Source organism: Sinohyriopsis cumingii, chromosome 6 (assembly GCF_028554795.1).
Source record: "Sinohyriopsis cumingii isolate HCF-2022 chromosome 6, ASM2855479v2, whole genome shotgun sequence".
In the NCBI taxonomy this organism is placed as follows: domain Eukaryota; kingdom Metazoa; phylum Mollusca; class Bivalvia; order Unionida; family Unionidae; genus Sinohyriopsis; species Sinohyriopsis cumingii.
The window spans coordinates 97,055,706-97,077,596 of record NC_142966.1 but is presented as its reverse complement, the minus strand read 5'-3'; the positions used below and the strand labels follow the sequence as shown (position 1 = coordinate 97,077,596).

The window sequence follows — 21,891 nt, the reverse complement described above, 5'->3', positions numbered from 1 at the left end:
TAAGGTAACTGCCTAAAAGACAGAGTTTATTCAGTAAGGTATCCAAAGAAATATCATCCACATTACATTAATGTAGCATAGAGGTATGCCAACATTCTCTCCACTGTACATGTTTTAAATGCGAACAACTTCACCTTACATACGTCACTCCCTCAAAAGTACATAATAACTGGTGAGAACATAGGTATTATTATTGCATGATTTAATTTTGATTGTATGGCTGAAACATTTAAGTCACAAGCATCTAAACAGTCCTTTTGAATAATTCTCCTGCATTTCCCCCCACAGAACAGTATTTATGAGTGTCAGAGTCTCTAACAAGTCCAGCCCCCACCCCCATGATAAAAAGTGAGCTATTTTAAAAATGCACATTACATTTTGTAAACATAGCAACCATAGTTATGCTGAATGACAGGAACATGAAACTTGCCAGAATTATTTCTGAGATATCAACAATGAATTTTAGAGTTTGAAAAGAGATGGAATAGATCAGGTTCATAAAGGTCAAAGGGTACAATATTTGCCTGTTGTTTAATATGGAAGAAGCAAATACGCTTTCTCATCATTTATTTGTTTATTTCATTGCAAATAAATGAAAAGAAACATTTTCACTATATATTTATTTTACTTAATTGCAACAGTTTTAAATTAAAGTTGACTCTATTCATATGTTCTAAGACTTCTAATTTCCCCATAATTAAGGTCACTACTCAAACAAAAATGCCTCATGGCAAATTATGACAGCAAGAGCAAAATGAACATAATTAGCTTATTTTCATGCTTAATATCAATATGAATGTACAATTTTATTCAGAACATCATACATAATTATATGAAAATATATTTTAAAAAATTGCATACATTTTTATATTTGCTTTAAGGTGGCACTCTACAGTTTCATATTTTGCATAGGGTTAGAATTTTAAAGAAAAAGAATTTCCCTGGATTTCCTCATTAGTTATACTGGCTATTTAAAAAAGACCTTGTATATCCTAGGTATAATTCAAAGAACCTTTAATTCCCTTTATTTTGATGTATGGTTGATGGGTGTAATATGGGTTATACAGTATACAGCTTGGCCTTACTTCAGATGTGCACCTTTCAAAAAAGTACTAGCTCTACTTGGTCATTTTCACTTCCTGAACTTCAGAGGTAAATTATATAAAAAAGAGCCAATAACTTTTTTTTTTACATTGCACTTTCAGAAGCTGGTATTGTCTAGTCTGGCAAGATTCATTTTCCCTATTTTAATAGCTGCTATGGATAGTGTACTTTAGACTAATTCAGGCTGATTTTTTAACACAAGGCAGCAGTCATTTTAGTTAGCAGTGTGCTTAGATCATGTACAATTTCCAAAGAAATATCATCCACATTACATTAATGTAGCATAGAGGTATGCCAACATTCTCTCCATTGTGCATGTTTTAAATGCGAACAACTCCACCTTACATACATCATTCTCTCAAAAGTACATAATAACTGGTGAGCGCCCCCAAAAGAAAGTTTAATCTATGTCATGTAAACGCCTAAAAGACAGAGCTTAATCTATGTCAGGTAACTGCCTAAAAGACAGAGTTTAATCGATGTCATGTAACTGCCTAAATGACAAAGTTTAATCTATGTCATGTGACTGTCTAAAAGACAGAATTTAATCTATGTCATGTAGCTGCTTAAAAGACAGTTTAACCTATGTCATGTAACTGCCTAAAAGTCAGAATTTAATCTGTCATGTAACTGCCTAAAAGACAGAGTTTAATCTATGTCATGTAACTGCCTAATAGACAGTTTAACCTATGTCATGTAACTGCCTAAAAGACAGAGTTTAATCTATGTCATGTAACTGCCTAAACAGTTTAACCTATGTCATGTAACTGCCTAAAAGACAGAATTTAATCTATGTCATGTAACTGCCTAATAGACAGTTTAACCTATGTCATGTAACTGCCTAAAAGACAGAGTTTAATCTATGTCATGTAACTGCCTAAAACAGTTTAACCTATGTCATGTAACTGCCTAAAAGACAGAATTTAATCTATGTCATGTAACTGCCTAAAAGACAGAGTTTAATCTATGTCATGTAACTGTCTACAAGTCGGAGGTTAACCTATGTCATGTAACTGCCTAAAAGACAGTTTAATCTGTCAGGTAACTGCCTAAAAGACAGAATTTAATTTATGTCATGTAACTGCCTATAAGACAGAGTTTAATCTATGTAAAGTAAAGTACATACCCTGGCTGTGGCATCCCTGCCACATGTAACCAGAACGTCAATCAGTGGATGGATATCAAGCGCGTAGCATGCACTGAGATGACCATGGTAATGTCTTATGGCCTGAAATATTATAGATACTAGTTACAAAGAATAAAACAGTATGCCTAGTCTGTTATACATAGGTAGAATATTTGCATATTTTAAGCAAAAGAAAATTACATTGAAAAACTGACATAAACAATTTTGAATGAGTTCAAAGTAGACAAGACAGTATAATTTTAAGCATTAAGTCCAAAGTTGCTGGCATATTTCTCTGGCCACAAACAGAGTCAAAGCATACATGCATTTAATCAATAAGACCTATGCAATTGTAACAAGTTATGGATGCTTCATTCATTCATTGATTCACTGATTGATTGATTGATTGATTGATTGATTCCACATTACCTTGTTGTACTCCAGGTCCCAGCATCTGACCTGCTTGTCCTCTCCACAGGAGAAGAGATATGGTTGTCGTGGGCTGACGGCTAAACCTCTCACTGCACTGATGTGACCTGTCAAAGACAGCTTCAGAGTGCCTGATGCCAAATCCCAGATCTGCCACATGATACAACATGACATAAAAAATCTAGGCATACTGTGACGAACTGCATTATCTATGGCACAAGTTTTGTTTTCTTGGTTGTCTATAAGAGATTAAGGTGGGAATCATTTCTTGCACTCCTCAGACTGAAATTTTCATCAGCTATATATATAAAGGCATGTAGTAATTCACCTTTTATAGTGTTTAATTTTTCAGTTGTTTGCCTTTTCCACCATGACAGCCCAAAGTGAAACCCAATGAGAAAGAGAGAAACCAATGTAGAGAATTTGCAAATATCAGATTTTAAATAATTTTTGGACCATCTGTTAAATGCAGTTGATTTTATTTTGCCTAATGCTTATACTTCCTAAGAAATAAGTTGGACTCTTCTGCAGTACTATAATTTGACTAATTCTAAGCAAGGACAATAGTTTTGATAAAGAATATTATACACTGTAAAATAAAACTCAACTACTAAATACTGTATATACTTGCTTTTAAGTTTGATCTAACTGCAAACAACACAGTCCCTTATCTCCTGTCACATAAGGTGCTCACAGATCAGGGTCTATATTGTTTGTTATTAATTACTTAAAAAAATGCACAGACTAACATTTGCCAGCACATTATGCAACGGCAGATCTGGATAAGTGCAATTTACAATTGGACAAACAGTGAGCATTTACATACAAATAACTTTCAATCCAGATTCTTTTCTTCATTCCTTTAATTTTTAAATAGTTTTTATACAGCAAAATAATAGCTAATGTTCATAAAAAAGGATTCAATGAAGCGACCATGATTACGTAAGAAAATGCAGAAAAAAGTAGTCAGTTCATGAACATGAATTATCATAATTTGTTAGTAATACACAGTTTTTGTAAGTTGGAATTTTTTATAATATTTTCTGTTAATCTCAACACACAAAAAATGTATTCAGCAATCATTATATTTCTGGGTAATACAGCATAAAAAGATCAAAAGTGATAGAAGATATAATATGCTGAAGTTCAAACATTGCTAAAATTTAATGAAACCAATTTTTTCTAGTAAAATATGGTTCTTCAAGAACACTTTCGAAATCATAATACCTAGGAGAACTACTAATACCTCGCAAATCCAGCCCTCCCAAATACTACTTTTTAGCTGAAGGGAGATAAATGTTGCCTGCTGACCTATGTGGTGGTTGGGCTGAGTGATCTCCCCTTAAGACTTGGTGGCAAATTCTAAGAACCTATCAATTACTACTGGAGCAGAAGGCATGCTCTCTATGGATGTAACTGTAGGGAGGGTGTATGTGTAATATGATTGGGTAAGTAGTCTCAAAGAAACATATTTTACTAGGAAAAATTGGTTTCTTCTTTAAATATGTTACCCAATCATAATACCTTAGGTGAACAGGTAAGAGTGTAGGGAGGTACAGCCTCTTACCCCAGAGATACCATCTCCAGTCCCCTAAGGTATGTGAAACAATTTCTAGGTAACCCAACTGGAGGGGACTCCATCTGACGGGACAAGGCTTCAAATAAGGAAAAAGAAGATGTCGACTGACCTGGAAGGGTGACCTGTTGAACTACGCATATTGGTCCTACCTGACTGAACTGAGCCCTTTGGGATGACAAATCTCGAGCTAGAGAATGTGGACTCTAATCTCTATTCCACAGCCTGAATGATGTCGGTTAGAAAACAGTTCCAGCTGAATGCTAGGCTGGTGGAAACTGATCTAACCTCATGAGCCAAAATGAGTAATAAGTCCATCTGAGCTGGGGTTATTTCTCTACATGCTGAGTGAATAACTCACCCAATTCCAGATGAGATTGTCTGTGTTGATATATCTTCCTGTTCTGTCTTGAGAGGTAGAAAGAAGCATGATCTCCATTGATGCAACAACTCTGTTCTATTAAGGTACCACTTCAAAGCCCAAACTGGTTCTTGTATTTGGCATTCAGCTAATGTGTCCAGATAAGACAGGTTTCATTGTGAAAGTCTGGTTAACTGTGGAAGGAAATTGGTTCTTGGCAATGATAGAGGATGCTGTCATAAGACTGACCAGTTTTGTCAGAAATGCATGTAATTTAGGGCTAATTCTGCTTGCAGTAGCTAACACCAGGAAGAAGCAGGTCTTGTAGGAAAGGTGCACTAGAGATACCTCTGAAATGGGTTAAAAATGTGTCTTATCCTGCCAGGTCAATACCCAACAAAGGTTTCACTTTGGGCATAGGGTTAATGTGCATGGTCATGTATGCTCAAAGTTGGTAAGCAGGTCAGATAAGTCTTTCTTTTGTTTGATATCCTCTCTTCGATGATGATGAAATGTGTCAGCAATTGTGGAGTGGTAGCCTTTTATTGTACTCTGTACTAACTTTTTAATATGATCCAGACATGCAGGTTCAGTAGCTCTTGGCAGGGATGAAACAACTGCCATCATGGTTGTTTGAGTAGATGAGGGAAAATCTGAATTTTCCTAGGAGTTTCAGATGCAAAGAATCAGCCAGTATGTTTAGGTGGCCCGGGATATGGCGAATGTGTACGTGGATTTGTTGTAGCCCGGGATATGGCGAATGTGTACGTGGATTTGTTGTTTACAACATCACCTTATGAACTCCCACATCACAATACAAAGGTCTGGGGACATGGTTCCTCTTTGTCATTTGAGAAAAGTCACAACTGGAGAGGTGTCGGACAGAATGAGAACTCCCTTGCCATTTAAACATTCCTGCCACCAGTGAAAGGCTTTCACAATGGCCTTCTTCTCCTGAAGACTGATATGCAGATGACATCCCGGAGAAGACCATGCACCAATGGCATCCTGAGAGGATGTAGTAGGTGAGCTCCCCAGCCTTCTATACTTGCCATGGTATTGACTGTAATCTCGAGTGGTTAAACATCCAAAGTTATAACTGCTGTGAGCCAAGTTGGATGCCCAAATTCCGTAGAAGGTGCCTCAAATGTGTGCAGATGGGGAAATGTTGGTTCAGTGGGCAAACTTTTGACCTCCATTGGGACAGAAGAATCATTTGCCATAGGCACATCAAACGTGACCTAGAACAATGAGGTCCACTGCTGCATCTAGAAAGCCTAGTAGGTGAATGAATTCCCATGTGGATAGAATTTTCTTCAAAAGTAAAGGAGCCAACATGATTTGGAGTTTCAATGCCCGATCATGAGGGAGATGAACAATGATGCCTGTGAACTGAACTCCAGACATAGGTGAATAAATTGTTAAGATAATATTAGGTTGCATTTTCCCATGTTGACAAGAAGCCCAGGCTGGTAAACAATGTAACAAGGGTTATCATGTGTTTCGATATAACTCACTTGTATGTTTCTGCAGGATGTCATCCAGCTAACTTGATGCTGCCATTGTAGCAAAGGTCCAGACATGTGCCATTACTCGATACATTATACAAGTGAAGACCAAGGGGCTGTTGTTAAGTCCCAATGGGAGTGCCATGAAAAGGTATACCATGTTGTAGGTGAATCAAAGGAATGTCCTCAAAGCCTTGTGAATAGGGATAAAACAGTATGTGTCTTTAAGTCCACACTGATGGTAAAGTCTTCCTCTTGGATGGCATTCCAAGAATGTACTGTGGTATTTCCACTGAGAACCAAGGGGTATGAATGAATTGATTGAGGGCACTTAGGTCAATGACCAATGGCAGAGTGTTGCTGCCTTTCATACCAAGAAAAGACTTGCGTAAAACCCTGGAGAAACACTGGATGGAATGATAGGACCCTCTTGGTGCTTTACCGGCTTTTGGCTTGGGAGAACTGTGGGCATCGCTGGGTGAAGCTTAGATAAGGCAGTTTTCAGGGGCCTGTTTCCTATGTGTGGCTCTTGGGTCATTTGTTGATTTTCACATACTATCCCTGTAGCAACAGTGTGACCATGGGGGAAGGGAAATTTTGGTATCCTTGGGGGCTTGGTTTTTGCAGACTTCTTCAATTTGGCTGTTACAAGGAAGGTTAGAGAACAAAGGCTGTGTAATTAACTTGGCCTTATTGTAGTCCTTCAGGAATGTGGTCTGTTAATTGTAAATTGTAACTGTCAATACAGCTTTGGCAAAATGTGTTAAGTGGCTCTGTTCAATACTCTGGCCATTCTTGAGACCAATTCCCATGCATGCTCCGAGGTATTCATTGTGCAGACATGATTTTGGTCCTCCATAAAAAAGCTGAAAATCTGATGGGGGGGGTTGGGGTTCCTCCCCCAACAGGGTATCGAGGGGCAGCTCATGAAAAACTGCTCCTGGTGCAACTTATGATCATAATATATAACAAAATAATCATTTGAAAAACTAACAAACTTTCAAAAAATTTCAACTTGAATAATTTCACAACATTTATTGTCACATGAATTTGTTCTCCAATACTATTGGTGCTTAAGTTATTTCATGTGCATGTCAGTGTTCACATCGCAATTAAGTCAATAATTAGTCATTTTTTGCTGCCAACATATTACAGTAGTCCCCCTCTCGAATGGCCCCCCGTGACCAACGGCCACTTGCTCCAAATGGCCAGAATCTGTTGGCACCGACAAGTTTGTGTTCAAAAGTACTCCTCACGAAAGGCCACCTGGCTAACATGACCAGCGGCCAGCATATTAGTGCAATAATATAAAATTTACCCCACACAAGCGGCTGCATTTTATTTTAATATGTATCCAGAACCAGTATTTTATTCATAACGTGTGTTGAGTAATCCAATTTCTGCTTCCCGATGTCAGGTTTTCGTTACTGAAAGAAGTGTTGACTGATGTACATGTACCACTAAGGTTAATATAATATCATTTATGCCTCATGAGAAGCCACATTTATTCCATAAAGCCAAGAAAGACTCAAATTTTAATCCATACAAAAGGGTAAGTACATGTAATCCAATTAGACATACTGCTGTGTTATCATAAGATGTCCAGTTTAGTCACTCTGATAATTGTTAAGATTACAATTATTGAACAGTAGTAACAGCTGAGAAGTGGCAGTATCGATGTACATACACAAGTCAGCAGTAAAATGGTTTGATAGCCTTTATGACTTCCCTTAGTAAGATGTTGAGCTTGTTCACTTTGATAATTAGTGGCTATTACTACTGACAATAATTGTCAAAATTACATATCCTAACAGCCGCGAGGTCAAATCTGCGTGATGTTAATGGTACATATCGAAGCCATTTTGGCTCCTCTCACTTAGCCTAAAGAAATGTATAAAAACAATAGGGTACCAGACTGCGACTAATGAGTCACGTGACAAGATCACTTCCTTTAAAAGCACGGCAATTTGTTTAGATGCATAAAAAATTGTTTTATCAGTATTGTAGTTGGCAACATGAATAACTTACCGCAAAAAGATCAACATGTCACTGAGGAAAAGAAAAATTCTAAGTTTATAAGAGAAAGTGAAAGTGATTCAACTGACCGACGGGGGAGGGTTCGAGGATCCTTGCAGAAAACTAATGTCAGAAACACTCAGATAAACAATATCGTGAAAGATAAGGAAACAGTTCTGCAGAAGTGGGAAGGTGAAATGGACGGCGAAAGGAAGATTGTTTGAGCCAGGAGATGTTTGTATCCTGATTTGAATGACAAGAAAAAGCAACAATTTTTTCAGTTGAATTGGGATATGACGACTTTACCGCAAGTAACGGATGGTTGACCAGATTTCAAGTGCAACACAATATTAAGTGTTCTGTCCTTAGTGGAGAATCAGCTGATGTTAATAATGAAGTGTCGAAGATTGGAACAAAAGACTAAATGACATATGCAGGGGATATGACTGCAAGGATATTTTTAATTGTGATGAGACTGGTTTGTTTTTTAGACTGTTGCCAACAAAGTGACAGATGATGTGATCTGTAACATAATTATAAAGACAGTTTTAAAACTATATCAATGTTTATTCATAACATTCTTTTGAAAATGATGAAACAGTTTGTTTTACATTTATTTCACAACATGCATGTGATTTATTAATGAAAATATTAAATGTTTTAGAATTAAATGTACTTGTGACTTTCTTAGTATGTATTTACTATTCACATTTGTCATCCCCCTCTAGAAAGGCCACCCTCATTATAAGGCCACTTCCCTGCTGCATTAGGGGTGGTCTTATAAGAGGGGGACTACTGTACACTTCACTCTTCTCATAACAAATCTGTAAAATAAACACCCAAGTACATCACCTATATACAAATAATCCCATATATTCACTTGTCTTTTTGTCCACTGGACAAAACCTGTTGATATGCCAATCGAGCTCTTTTTGCAACTTTATCAAAGATTTCTTTAGCCTTCCTTTTTGTCACCAATGACTTTGTTGGCTCAATGTGCAATCATTTCTTTTCCTTCTCAAAGAGAGCTTTTTTCCTTTCAAGCTCCAGCTTGTGTTGGCGACATGCAGTGCACATATTTTGACAGAGGCATGTAACAGATGTACTGTTCCAGACTCTTCCAACCACGACTTCAGTAATCTATATCTTTATTGCAGAGGTCACAAAATGCCAGTCCTCAAGCTTCAGTTTTCTTATAAACTGACCAACTAAATGTCCATTGACTTTTCGCTCCAGCCATTCCCATTTTCAGACATTTTTTAAACCTTTATCTAAACTTCTTGTGTCATGGTCTCTCTCAACAACTCGGGACGTCATTTTTTGTAAGCACGCTTCTTCTTTCCATTGCCACCAGTTTCATTTACACGAAGATTCATTGGATGAATTTAAACTTTTTGACCATACAGAATACTCTTTACTAGAGTCATGGGCTAACTAATATATGGAGCGAATACGTTACAAGGGTCGTTGCGGAATGGAACCGAACAGACTGTTTTAAAAACCAGATTGGACATAATAATAATAAAAAAACAGACTATATCAAGAACAATCAGATTCAAGTCAGGAGAAAAGCGGAATTCCGCTTTAAAACAGAGAAAAATCATGTCTGATTGTGGGACCAGAGAAGCTATGTTCCATATATTGGAAGACAGCCATAGTGTTGAAGTTCAAGATCGAAGCCAGCGCAAACTAACTGCTGAGTATCATCAAAGGCCATCCAATCCATGCTTATGGAGTATGGCTTTGTCACCCCCAAAGCAGCAATATCATTGCCAACTGCAGAAGTTTCCAAATGAAATACTGGTGTATGGCCAGTGTAGAACAACTGATGAATTGATGATGAAAGCAAGGCAGAATGTATGTTAACTCTCCCAGATTGCAGAAGTAAATGAAGTTGGACTCTTCCATTTTGTCATAAGATCACAAGAGATTCTGGAGCTCTGAACCAGATTGCTGATGGAGTAGGAGGAGGAAGCCAGAACCCTGGAGGTCAAAGGTGGAAAATGTCCTCAGTAGAGGTTTTGGAAGGCTGAATCTTCCCATGACATCTGATAGTCTAGAAGCAGTGACATAACTTGAGAACAAACAACATCTGGTTGCATGAGGTGAGGCTAAGGTCTCATGTAATGCATGAGACTTAGCTGGCGAAGAGTGACGAGGTCTGCCGCTCATTAAACTTGCAGAATTAGAAACTGTCTCTAAGTAAAGAGGTTCTTCTTGTGGCAGAGCATATAAAAATTGTGAAGTGACATCTGTTGAAGCATGAGTAACTATTCTTGGCATTGTGGCAAATGAGTGTCTCAAGGTAGTATGTGGGTTACACTGGTCCCTGCACATGTCAGTAACAGTTGGGTTCGACAGTCTGGAAGCCAGACTGTTATTTGTTGAGCCCATAATATTGATGTTTTGGCCCTTAGCAAATTGCAAAGGCAGCACTGTGTCAGCTTAGGAAGACAAAAGATGGGAAATATAAATGGAGTATACTTTCCATAGAAGTGATAAAATTCATCCAACTTGTAATGGTATAACTTCCATATATATTCTGGCTTTTGTGAGGCCTCTTGTGATGAGAATGTGCTTCTTGGCACAAGTGGTAATAACTGAGAAGTTCTTAAACTCTGCTGCCAAGTCTTATACTAAAGGGGCGATCACTCTGTCTGACTGCCAAATAGGTTGTCAGACAACTTTTAGCTCCAATCAATCAATCAATCAATCCTCTCTGCACCATCTGGTGCTTGAGGCGACAGCAAGGGAGCACCATTTTGGTCTGTCGGCTGCTGTTACAGGGGCGGTCTGCAGGGTGAGGCCTCTGGTCTTGAGTTCTCGCTCCACGGTACGGTGCCAGGTCTCTTTGGGTCTGCCATGGTTCCTTTTCCCCTGTGGAGTCCATCTCAGTGCCACCCTTGGTAGTGAGTCAGGGGGCATTCTGCAGACTTGGCCGAGCCATCTCCATCGACGAGTTGCAATGGTCTCAGCGATGGTGCTTGCGCCCGCTCTGTACCGAAGTTCCTCGTTCAAGATCATGTTTGGCCAGAAGATCCTCATGATCTGTCACAGGCATTTGGTCTGGAAGACTTCGAGCTTGCGTTCTATGTTAGCAGTGGTCTTCCAACACTCTGACCCATACAAAAGGACACTCAGCACGTTGCTCTTGAAGACACGGATCTTCGTGTGGGCGCTGAGGTTTGTTGTCCTCCAGATGGGCTTCAGCATTGCGAAGGCCTGGTTGGCCTTGCTGATTCTTTTAGCTCCATTTAGCTAAAAATAGTAGTAATAGTTCTCCTAAGGTATTATCACTGGATAACATTTAAAGAAGAAATTTTCCAAATGTACAATGTTATCAAAGTAACAACTGTACAAAACTTTTACCTGCCAAACTTTGACAGATAAAGACAAATCGAAATTAATTATACAGAGAGCTACTGATCAAACAAATCAAGCTTATGATATGAGAGAGAGAGAGAGAGAGAGAGAGAGTATCATTACCTTAATTATTCTATCAGCTGCTCCAGTAGCGAACCATTCATTTCCTGGCTCTACAGCTATACACCTCACCCAACCCTGATGTCCACTGATTACCTAGACAAAATATTGGAAGAATAATTATCTATATCCACTTGTGTTCACTGTATGACTTCAAATATCAGACTGTGACATTAATCAGATACTAATGATCATAGCTGATGTGTGTTAACATCCACGGGACAATTACAATACAACTGTGTGGTTTTTCCACCTATCCACAAGACTGGCTTATCAACTTTCAGGACTCTTTCATATTCATACTGAAGGCCAAGGCCCTAGTGTCACCTTTAGTACCATTTCCTTGGAATATTGAAGGCCAAGGCCCTAGTGTCACCTTTAGTACCATTTCCTTGGAATACTGAAGGCCAAGGCCCTAGTGTCACCTTTAGTACCATTTCCTTGGAATACTGAAGGCCAAGGCCCTAGTGTCAACTGTAGTACCATTTCCTTGGAATTTTGAAGGCCAAGGCCCTAGTGTCAACTGTAGTACCATTTCCTTGGAATATTGAAGGCCAAGGCCCTAGTGTCAACTGTAGCACCATTTCCTTGGAATATTGAAGGCCAAGGCCCTAGTGTCAACTGTAGTACCATTTCCTTGGAATACTGAAGGCCAAGGCCCTAGTGTCAACTGTAGTACCATTTCCTTGGAATACTGAAGGCCAAGGCCCTAGTGTCAACTGTAGTACCATTTCCTTGGAATACTGAAGGCCAAGGCCCTAGTGTCAACTGTAGTACCATTTCCTTGGAATACTGAAGGCCAAGGCCCTAGTGTCAACTGTAGTACCATTTCCTTGGAATACTGAAGGCCAAGGCCCTAGTGTCACCTTTAGTACCATTTCCTTGGAATACTGAAGGCCAAGGCCCTAGTGTCAACTGTAGTACCATTTCCTTGGAATACTGAAGGCCAAGGCCCTAGTGTCAACTGTAGTACCATTTCCTTGGAATACTAAAGGCCAAGGCCCTAGTGTCACCTTTAGTACCATTTCCTTTGAATACTGAAGGCCAAGGCCCTAGTGTCAACTGTAGTACCATTTCCTTTGAATATTGAAGGCCAAGGCCCTAGTGTCAACTGTAGTACCATTTCCTTGGAATACTGAAGGCCAAGGCCCTAGTGTCACCTTTAGTACCATTTCCTTGGAATATTGAAGGCCAAGGCCCTAGTGTCACCTTTAGTACCATTTCCTTGGAATACTGAAGGCCAAGGCCCTAGTGTCAACTGTAGTACCATTTCCTTGGAATATTGAAGGCCAAGGCCCTAGTGTCAACTGTAGTACCATTTCCTTGGAATACTAAAGGCCAAGGCCCTAGTGTCAACTGTAGTACCATTTCCTTTGAATACTGAAGGCCAAGGCCCTAGTGTCAACTGTAGTACCATTTCCTTTGAATATTGAAGGCTAAGGCCCTAGTGTCAACTGTAGTACCATTTCCTTGGAATACTGAAGGCCAAGGCCCTAGTGTCACCTTTAGTACCATTTCCTTAGAATATTGAAGGCCAAGGCCCTAGTGTCACCTTTAGTACCATTTCCTTGGAATACTGAAGGCCAAGGCCCTAGTGTCAACTGTAGTACCATTTCCTTGGAATATTGAAGGCCAAGGCCCTAGTGTCATCTGTAGTACCATTTCCTTGGAATATTGAAGGCCAAGGCCCTAGTGTCAACTGTAGTACCATTTCCTTGGAATACTGAAGGCCAAGGCCCTAGTGTCAACTGTAGTACCATTTCCTTGGAATATTGAAGGCCAAGGCCCTAGTGTCAACTGTAGTACCATTTCCTTGGAATACTGAAGGTCAAGGCCCTAGTGTCAACTGTAGTACCATTTCCTTGGAATACTGAATGCCAAGGCCCTAGTGTCACCTTTAGTACCATTTCCTTGGAATACTGAAGGCCAAGGCCCTAGTGTCAACTGTAGTACCATTTCCTTTGAATACTGAAGGCCAAGGCCCTAGTGTCAACTGTAGTACCATTTCCTTTGAATACTGAAGGCCAAGGCCCTAGTGTCACCTTTAGTACCATTTCCTTGGAATATTGAAGGCCAAGGCCTAGTGTCACCTTTAGTACCATTTCCTTGGAATATTGAAGGCCAAGGCCCTAGTGTCAACTGTAGTACCATTTCCTTGGAATATTGAAGGCCAAGGCCTAGTGTCACCTTTAGTACCATTTCCTTGGAATACTGAAGGCCAAGGCCCTAGTGTCACCTTTAGTACCATTTCCTTGGAATATTGAAGGCCAAGGCCTAGTGTCACCTTTAGTACCATTTCCTTGGAATACTGAAGGCCAAGGCCCTAGTGTCACCTTTAGTACCATTTCCTTGGAATACTGAAGGTCAAGGCCCTAGTGTCACCTTAGGTATTGTTTAGTACTATTTCCTTGGAATATTAAAAGCCAAACCCCTACTATCAAGTTTAGTAGTATTTCCTTAAAATATTCAAGACCAAGGCCCTAGTATCACATTTTGTTCTATTTCCTTGGAATATTACATTCCAATGTCCTGCTATCAAGAATGCAATCTTCCACTAAATGTCAGGCCAAACATATCTACTGTCAAGATTGGTTGCTAATTACTGTTTGATTTAGATGTGTGTGTGATTTGGATTCTAAACATAGCTTTAACAATTTTTTAGTCATATCACTATGATGTCTGCAGTGTAACAGTTTATAGTGATGTCTAGCACTGGGGCATCATGCTGCAGACAAGTAGCATGATGTCCCACTCAGTCACATTATCCTCACACCAGGCCAACCAGTCCTAACAATAACTTCTCAATGCTGAGCACCTAGCGAGGCAGATGTTAGTACCATTTTTATAAATCTATGGTATGACTCGGCCAGGGTTCGAACCTGTGACCTCCTTGTAGACGCTCTAACCATTAGGCCACTGAAGAAGTTGTCTGATTCACGTTAATACATGATAACTGTAACAGCCATATAAAGTTTGAAATATGACTGATTACCTATCAATTCTAAATGGTTGCAGAAGGCAGTTGTGAAAGAAGTTAACTCATTAACCCTTGATGGTTTTTGTCATTTTCACCTGAAATGTGAGTAGGAAACACATTTTGGAGGCTATTTACGAACACATCCTAATACACTGACTTCCTAGAGGTTTCCCATTAGCCTAATGCATAGTTGTGTTAGAAACATCATTTTTCATTGGTTATTTCACTTGCATATGAGCAGAAGTGTAAAAGTTGGAGTTCTTTTCTTATTTTTGCTTAACAGACCCATTATTTTTGTATCAAGACCACTCTTTATTCCAAATGCCCACCATATCCTACTTTTTACAAAGGTTCACCTGTCTATGTGCAGTACAGACTGGTCTGCCTTAGATCTGAGGCAAAAATGTCTAAAATCCAACCAAAAGATTGGATCCCAACCATAGGTGAATTTTGGGTGAGAAAAAAACAGGTCCAAATATTTTAGGTTTTTTGATCTGTATTTTGTAGTGCAACTAATTATTGTAGAGCTATAACTTTCTATAATACCACCCACTTTAGTGTATCATGCACGACCTTGATGCTAGAGAGCTTGGCAGTAGGCTACTACCTCCTGCCATGTAAGCGTGGCACCAAGGGTTAACGATTTAACAAGGATTTTTCACATTTTTTTTAATACAAATTTTCAAGGAACGGCCAAATTTGTAATTTATGTGCAATGTCGATGAACAAGTTATTAAATATGCAAGGAACATTCAAATTTGGTGACATCATCAAAATGCACCCATTAACTCATTAACCCCTGGAGGATTTTGTCATTTTTGCCTAAAATGCTAGTAGGAAACACATTTTGGGGGCTATTTCTGAACACATCCTAATACATCGATGTCCTAGAGGTTTCCCATTAGCCTAATGCCTAGTTGTGTTAGAAACATCATTTTTCATTGGTTATTTTGCTCATGCATAAGTAGGAGTAATTTTTTTTGCTTAACGGACCCATTATTTTTATATCGAGACCACTTCCAAATGCCCACCTTATCCTACTTTCTGCAAAGAATCACCTGTCTGTGTGCAGTTCAGACTGGTCTGCCTTAGATCTGAGGCCAAAAAGTCTAAAATCCGGACACAAAATCAGATTTTGACCACGGGCACACACAAAAAAATGGGTCCAAAAATTAGTTTTTTCCCTCTATATTTTGTAGTGCAACTAGAACGTCCAGATTATATGGTATCATTGTAGAGCTACATATGTCTACCTTTCTATAATACCACCCAATTTAGTGTATCATACAGGACCTTGACGCTACATAACGTGGCACTAGGGATTAATGAGTTAATCAGTCCAGAATTCTATACAATGAGTTCAACCAATAGGTTTTAGGCATGGATTTGCAAATCTACTTGCCTGACTTCTGGGACAAGCTCAGATTTATCTGGGGCAAGCTCAAGTTTGCAAGGCACTTGCCTGCAATCAAGTCCAAAATACAGAGAGAGAAGCAATACATTTTATTTTAATGTCTGTAGTCTGGGTAAAATACATAAAACATTAACTACATGTGACCTATTTTACTAACAATGGGTCATGTTTAGTTCCTAATGCTTTGTGTTCTGTAAGTTTTATACCATGTGATCTTGCCACATAACATACATAACCAGCATTTTTATAAATCAAATCTGTAAATCCCTGTGTTAGGTTTTCAACATCATGTTTGACAATGGAGGATAAAAAGTTCACTCTGCTAGACCTTCTTTATCGTATGTTTACATATGCCATAAAATAATTATCTTTTGCTATGTCTCAAAATTTTGGGTACTAAAGTAAATATTCCTTAACAAACCTGTCACAAAGTTTTGGAATAGTGCTTCTTTCAAACATAACTCCTCACCACAAATGATATGAACTTTTCCTTTATCAGATCAACTGATTGATGTCAACTTGCAAAGAACAGCAATATATAATGTAAAACTGAGGAAACAAATCCTGATTTTCAAACATTTTCTCCATGAGATATTTAAGTAAAACTATTGTTGTTAATATGAAAATTGCAACTAATGACAGTCTTTTATATGCAGAGCAATCATTTTTTTTTTGTTTTTCAAACATCAGGTGCTATATTAAATTAAATTTACTTTCTGCTTCTTAATGAAAACTGTCTTTGATCTCATTCTAGTGTCTGAAAATTAAGATTACAAATAAAATCACTGACCATTACTGCTTATAACTTAATTTTAAATATTCTTCATAGAAAATATAAAAGGTGTGTCCCAAAAAATGAGGAACTTTATAGTATTATGCATATACCTTCCATCCTGCTTCAATATTTATCTAAGGAAAACACCACAGACTTACCCTAAACAATTTCCATGGAGGATGCCATGATGGCTTTGGCATTGTGGGAGCCTTTTTTGGTACCAGTGCTTGCTGCTGTCCAATCGTTACAAGTGCCTGTAGACAAAATATGCTTGTAGTTTTACACTGAGGAGTCAAAAATGTTAGCAATTCATGAATATAACTGATTTCCAGCTAAGACTATTTCTATGTCACTATTCCAATTAAGTTCCAATTTTTGGGCTAAATACTAACACTAATTAAACATTATTTTTTAGCAAAATTTATGAAAACTAAAAGAAATTTCCAATCAATATAATGGATTCTACTTAAGTAGAAAAATCTAATTTTTTAAAGATCATTGCTAAAACAGATTCATAGTGCATGAATAAAAAATAATGCGCACTGTCCTAGACAGAACCACACACCTTGAAATATAATTTGTTTGTTAGCAGAAGAGGTGGTGTCTCAAAAATGTTTTACTTTCACAGTGGCAAATACATTCAAATTAGTGCAGTCATCTCTATAGTTTCTCTCTGATAACGAGTGAATTTCTGCTCAGCATAACAGAGCAAAGAAAATCTGATGATGTGATTATCTTGTTTCTACTACAGATGAAACTGTAACTATAATAGATTTAATAACCAATTACCAAATATGGCTCATTTTAAGAAAGAACTAAAATTGCACTTTCTTTAGCAAAAAATTTCTGCAAATACAAACTGTGCCAGAAAAATTTGATACAAAATGGCAACTTTGCAAAACTTCTTAATCTGAATACTAATTATCGCTATTGACTATTCTGTATATATATATATATATATATATATATATATATATATATATATATGTGTGTGTGTGTGTGTGTGTGTGTGTGTGTACAGTGAAACCCCACTATAATGTGATAACTGGGGTCCACAAAATTGGATCGCGTTAATATCGGGGTCACGTTAATGCAGGGTTTTACAGTATTTTACGTTTTTCAGATATGGCACATATATGTGAATTCATGTCTAATGTATATGAGGAATAGGGTATCAACACCGTTTACTATTGTGTGGTCATGGCATGCAGTTCATCTATAATGCATGTAATTCCATTGAAAAATTGCACAAAGATTTACAATATTCAATAATTTTTTCCCAGATCATTGTGTCTGAATTCAACGTCTAATATACAGCATGATTAGAGTATCAACACCGTTTACTTGCCGTCTGATATTGTACCGTCGGGGCTTGCAATAAATCCATAATATATGTAATTCCATTGCGAAAATTGCATACATATTTAAACTATTCAATAATTTTGTCACACATCATTATGTGTCTGAATTCAATGGGAAAAATTAACAGCAAAATTAGGTTAAGAAAGACGAAGCACATTTACGGTTCATTACGTTCCAGGGTCTATGAATGGTGTCTGTACAAATTTCATACTGTTAAAATTTTCTTACATGCATTGCTATGTAAATTTGTCCATTGCAAATTTCCAATAATTGACGCTTGTACGCCTATTCATTTGAATGACTACAGCAAGAATAATTAACAATCAACACATGCTTTCAGCATGCAAATAACTATTACTTCAGATTTTGTAAATATCGAAAGATACGTGTGAAAACTACTATACTAGTCATTGCACAAAGTGCGTTTGTGAACTTTTCCATAACAGTAAAATGGTTTTATAAAAAAAACAGAAAATTAATCAAGAGTTCATAAATAAACACCCTACCCATGTACAGTTTCATACCCTTTCAATATCCAGCTAATAAAGCGGACACATTATTACTTATTGCATCTAATAACACCGCCAAGCCCAGCAAACATGTAGGCGGCTTTCATCTTTTGATGCTCATTAAATTGTGAGAATCTTTTATCAACCACCGCATTGTCTGTTGCTTGGTTGTGTATGCAGTTAAAGAACAAACACTTTGGCTATTGTTTAAGCAATGATTGTATACAGAATTAATTGAAGACAACCACAAAGACGACTTACTGGCTTTAAACATGGATCAGTAATAAGTAACTTTTCCGATAACGTTTATTTTGGCATAACACTTCAAGAACCTGGTGATATTGTTAAATTTCAGAAGCTACGCCACGATCATATTACATTAAAATTCATACGTGAACTCTTCCCCAAAATGATTATAAACATTTTACACCGTATTTCTCGCACTTTAAAAAAAGTTGTTGTTGTTGTTGTAGGGCTTAACGCCATTTTTCAGCACACGATACGCTATACATGGCAGCCAGTATTAATGGTGGAGGAAGAACTCGGGAAAACCCCGGAAAAAACCACCGTCCCACGAGAAGCTACTGGCAAGCTTTCTCGCATACCCACATTGGCTGAATCCGAGACTCGAACCCACGCAGACAGAGGTGAGATGGCAGTGATCCGTAATGGACAGTGCTTTAGACCACTTGGGGCCCCTTTAAAAAAAGCATTTTCCTGGTGTGAGAAAAATACACATACATGTAATGAAAATTTCAGGAACCATTCCACGATCGTATTATATATCATATTACCTTCGAGTTCTTACACAATCTCTTCCCCAAAATGATAATAAATTTGTTTGTGCAATGTGCAGAGAACGAACTGCATTTGTGATCCTACTTTTCATTAACAGTAAAATATTTTTTATAAAGAAATAGGAAGTTAATAACAAGTTCTTAAGCAAACCCCACACACATGTAAAACCCGTGAACTAAGAGCAGTTGGCCTGCAATGGTCACCAGTCACTTTTATGAAAATTTTTTAAAAGCTGAACGCATGCCCAATTTCATACCCTTTCAATTTTCAGCTAATAAAGCGGACATTATTTACTGGTCAACTGATTGCGCCTAATAACACCACCAAGCCCAGCAAACATGTTCGTGGCTTTTGTTTTTTTATGTTTATTTAACTATGAGAATCTTTTATAAACCACCGCATTGTCTGCTGCTTGGTTGTGTATGCAGTTAAAGAACAAACACGTTGGCTATTGTTTGAGCAACAATTGTATACAGAATTAATTGAAGACAATCACAAAGATGACTTACTGGCTTTACTAATGGATCAGTAATAAGGAACATTTCCGATAATGTTTATTTTGGCATAATGATTCAAGAACCTGGTGATATTGTTAAATTTCACAAGTTATGCCACTATTGTTTTATATTAAAATTCACATGTGAACTCTTTTACACTATTTCTCATACTTAAAAAAAAAATTCAGAAACCTCGCCATGATTATATTAAATTCAAATTCATACGCGATCTCTTCCCTATAATGATAGTAAATTGTTATATGCTATTTCATGTACTTTGAAAAAAAATGTTTTCATGTACAAATGAACACAGGAAATTTTGGGAGCCACGCCACGACTGCATTATATCCGAATTTGTGTTATAGTGGGGCACGTAACAGCAGGGTTGCACTGTATGTATATGTGTATAAGCACATATATATGTTTGTGCATATGTATGTATATATGTGTGTGTCTATGTATACATTTATATATTTAAGGTATCTTTTACATATTTATGCATAAAGGTTTGTTTGCACAAATGGGTGGAAGGATGGATGACAAAAAGCATAAATGTAAAAATGTAGAAATACAAAATGCATATACAATCTTTCTCTTTGTGACTCTCTCTCTCTCTCTCTCTCTCTGCAAAAACCTGTGAAATTCACGTTTATTCGGAAATATGAAGACTATTTAAAATGAGTACTGAATATAAATAATGAGTACTGAATATAAATAATTTAACAGCATGTTTTGTATTTGTATTCTTGTTTTAATCCACAAGGATTCTGTCCATTTTGCAAAGTATTTTGACCTCCAGATCTAGTTTGTAGTAAAAATATTTACATTTTTCATACAGTCTACTGTGGCATGTAATATATTGGCTATGATGTCACAGCCTCAATGAAGTAGGGGTACTAATATTAGTACTAGTAATATATAGGTACACTTTTATGCTCAGATTACACATTTTCCCCACTAGCATTAGCCAAAGTTATGCTTATACCTCTCTTGGGGATGGCATTATGTTAAATTGAGATGTTTTATAGTAAAGAACCAGTCTCTTTCTATATCCAACTTTCCACAAACATCACAGACCATGTATTGCCAAAACTATATGTGACAGCAGATCAAGGTCTACATGGTTCACAATTGTGTGTGCACTTCACGTGAGTAAAAAAATTAGTTACATATTATGTTGCTGTCAAGGAATGAAATGTCATGGAACTTGTAGTTTACCTTGCTTGGATCAGACCTGTCAAGTATTTGTCTCTCCTGTCCGCCCATACCTGCCTGTGTATCTGTCAACCTACAGAAACAGATGCCAAGATTTAAATACTGTCTGCAATATCAAAAGAAAATTTGACAAAAAGCTTGGTTTTCTTACAAAGGTACAAACAGAACAGGTGTATACAAAACCTCATGGGATCTGTGAAATTTGTTTGTTAAACTGAACTTCATTATCTCCTAAACATTCACATGGATTACATAATGACCGAAAGATAAACAACTAGTTTTCTGTTAACTAAATAAATATTTATAAATAACTTCCACTACCTGCTATTCTATAATGGAGTAAAACGTCATAAATTCTATGATGCCCATAATGCTCCCTTTAAAATTTCTAAGTGTCATTCAAACTTGTTTTCCTGCTTCTAGCAATTGTGATCAAACTTAACAGATGACCCATGAACATCATTTGGACATATCTGTCAGGCTTTTATGCAAGAATGATCCCATAACAGTTTGGTTGGAAATTTAGGAGAAAGATAAATATACATATAAAACACAAGATCTGCAACAAATATGTAAGTGAGGATTAATCAGGATTAAAACATATAAAGCACAATAACAATTGGTCACATGGCCTACTGGTGAGAAAGTTTGCTTATACTTCTAACCTGGACTGGTCACCGTATACAGGGGCTGCCTGATTTGGCTCCATAGTTAAAGCAAGCATTTCTCCTGTAAAAGGAA

The 21,891-nt window shown here is 37.5% G+C and overlaps 1 protein-coding gene across 1 annotated transcript in view; it reads right to left on the bottom strand.

Annotated features, from left to right (window-relative positions):
• LOC149797500 (pleiotropic regulator 1-like) overlaps window positions 1-21,891 on the bottom strand; it is a 53,944-nt gene that overhangs the window by 18,755 nt on the left and 13,298 nt on the right. Inside the window, exons 4-9 of the mRNA XM_089962313.1 lie at window positions 21,816-21,879; window positions 21,154-21,223; window positions 16,928-17,023; window positions 11,607-11,699; window positions 2,660-2,809; window positions 2,231-2,332 (exon numbers count right to left, since the gene is read on the bottom strand). Of these exons, the coding sequence (XP_089818439.1) occupies window positions 2,231-2,332; window positions 2,660-2,809; window positions 11,607-11,699; window positions 16,928-17,023; window positions 21,154-21,223; window positions 21,816-21,879 (575 nt within the window). The remainder of the gene's footprint in view (window positions 1-2,230; window positions 2,333-2,659; window positions 2,810-11,606; window positions 11,700-16,927; window positions 17,024-21,153; window positions 21,224-21,815; window positions 21,880-21,891) is intronic.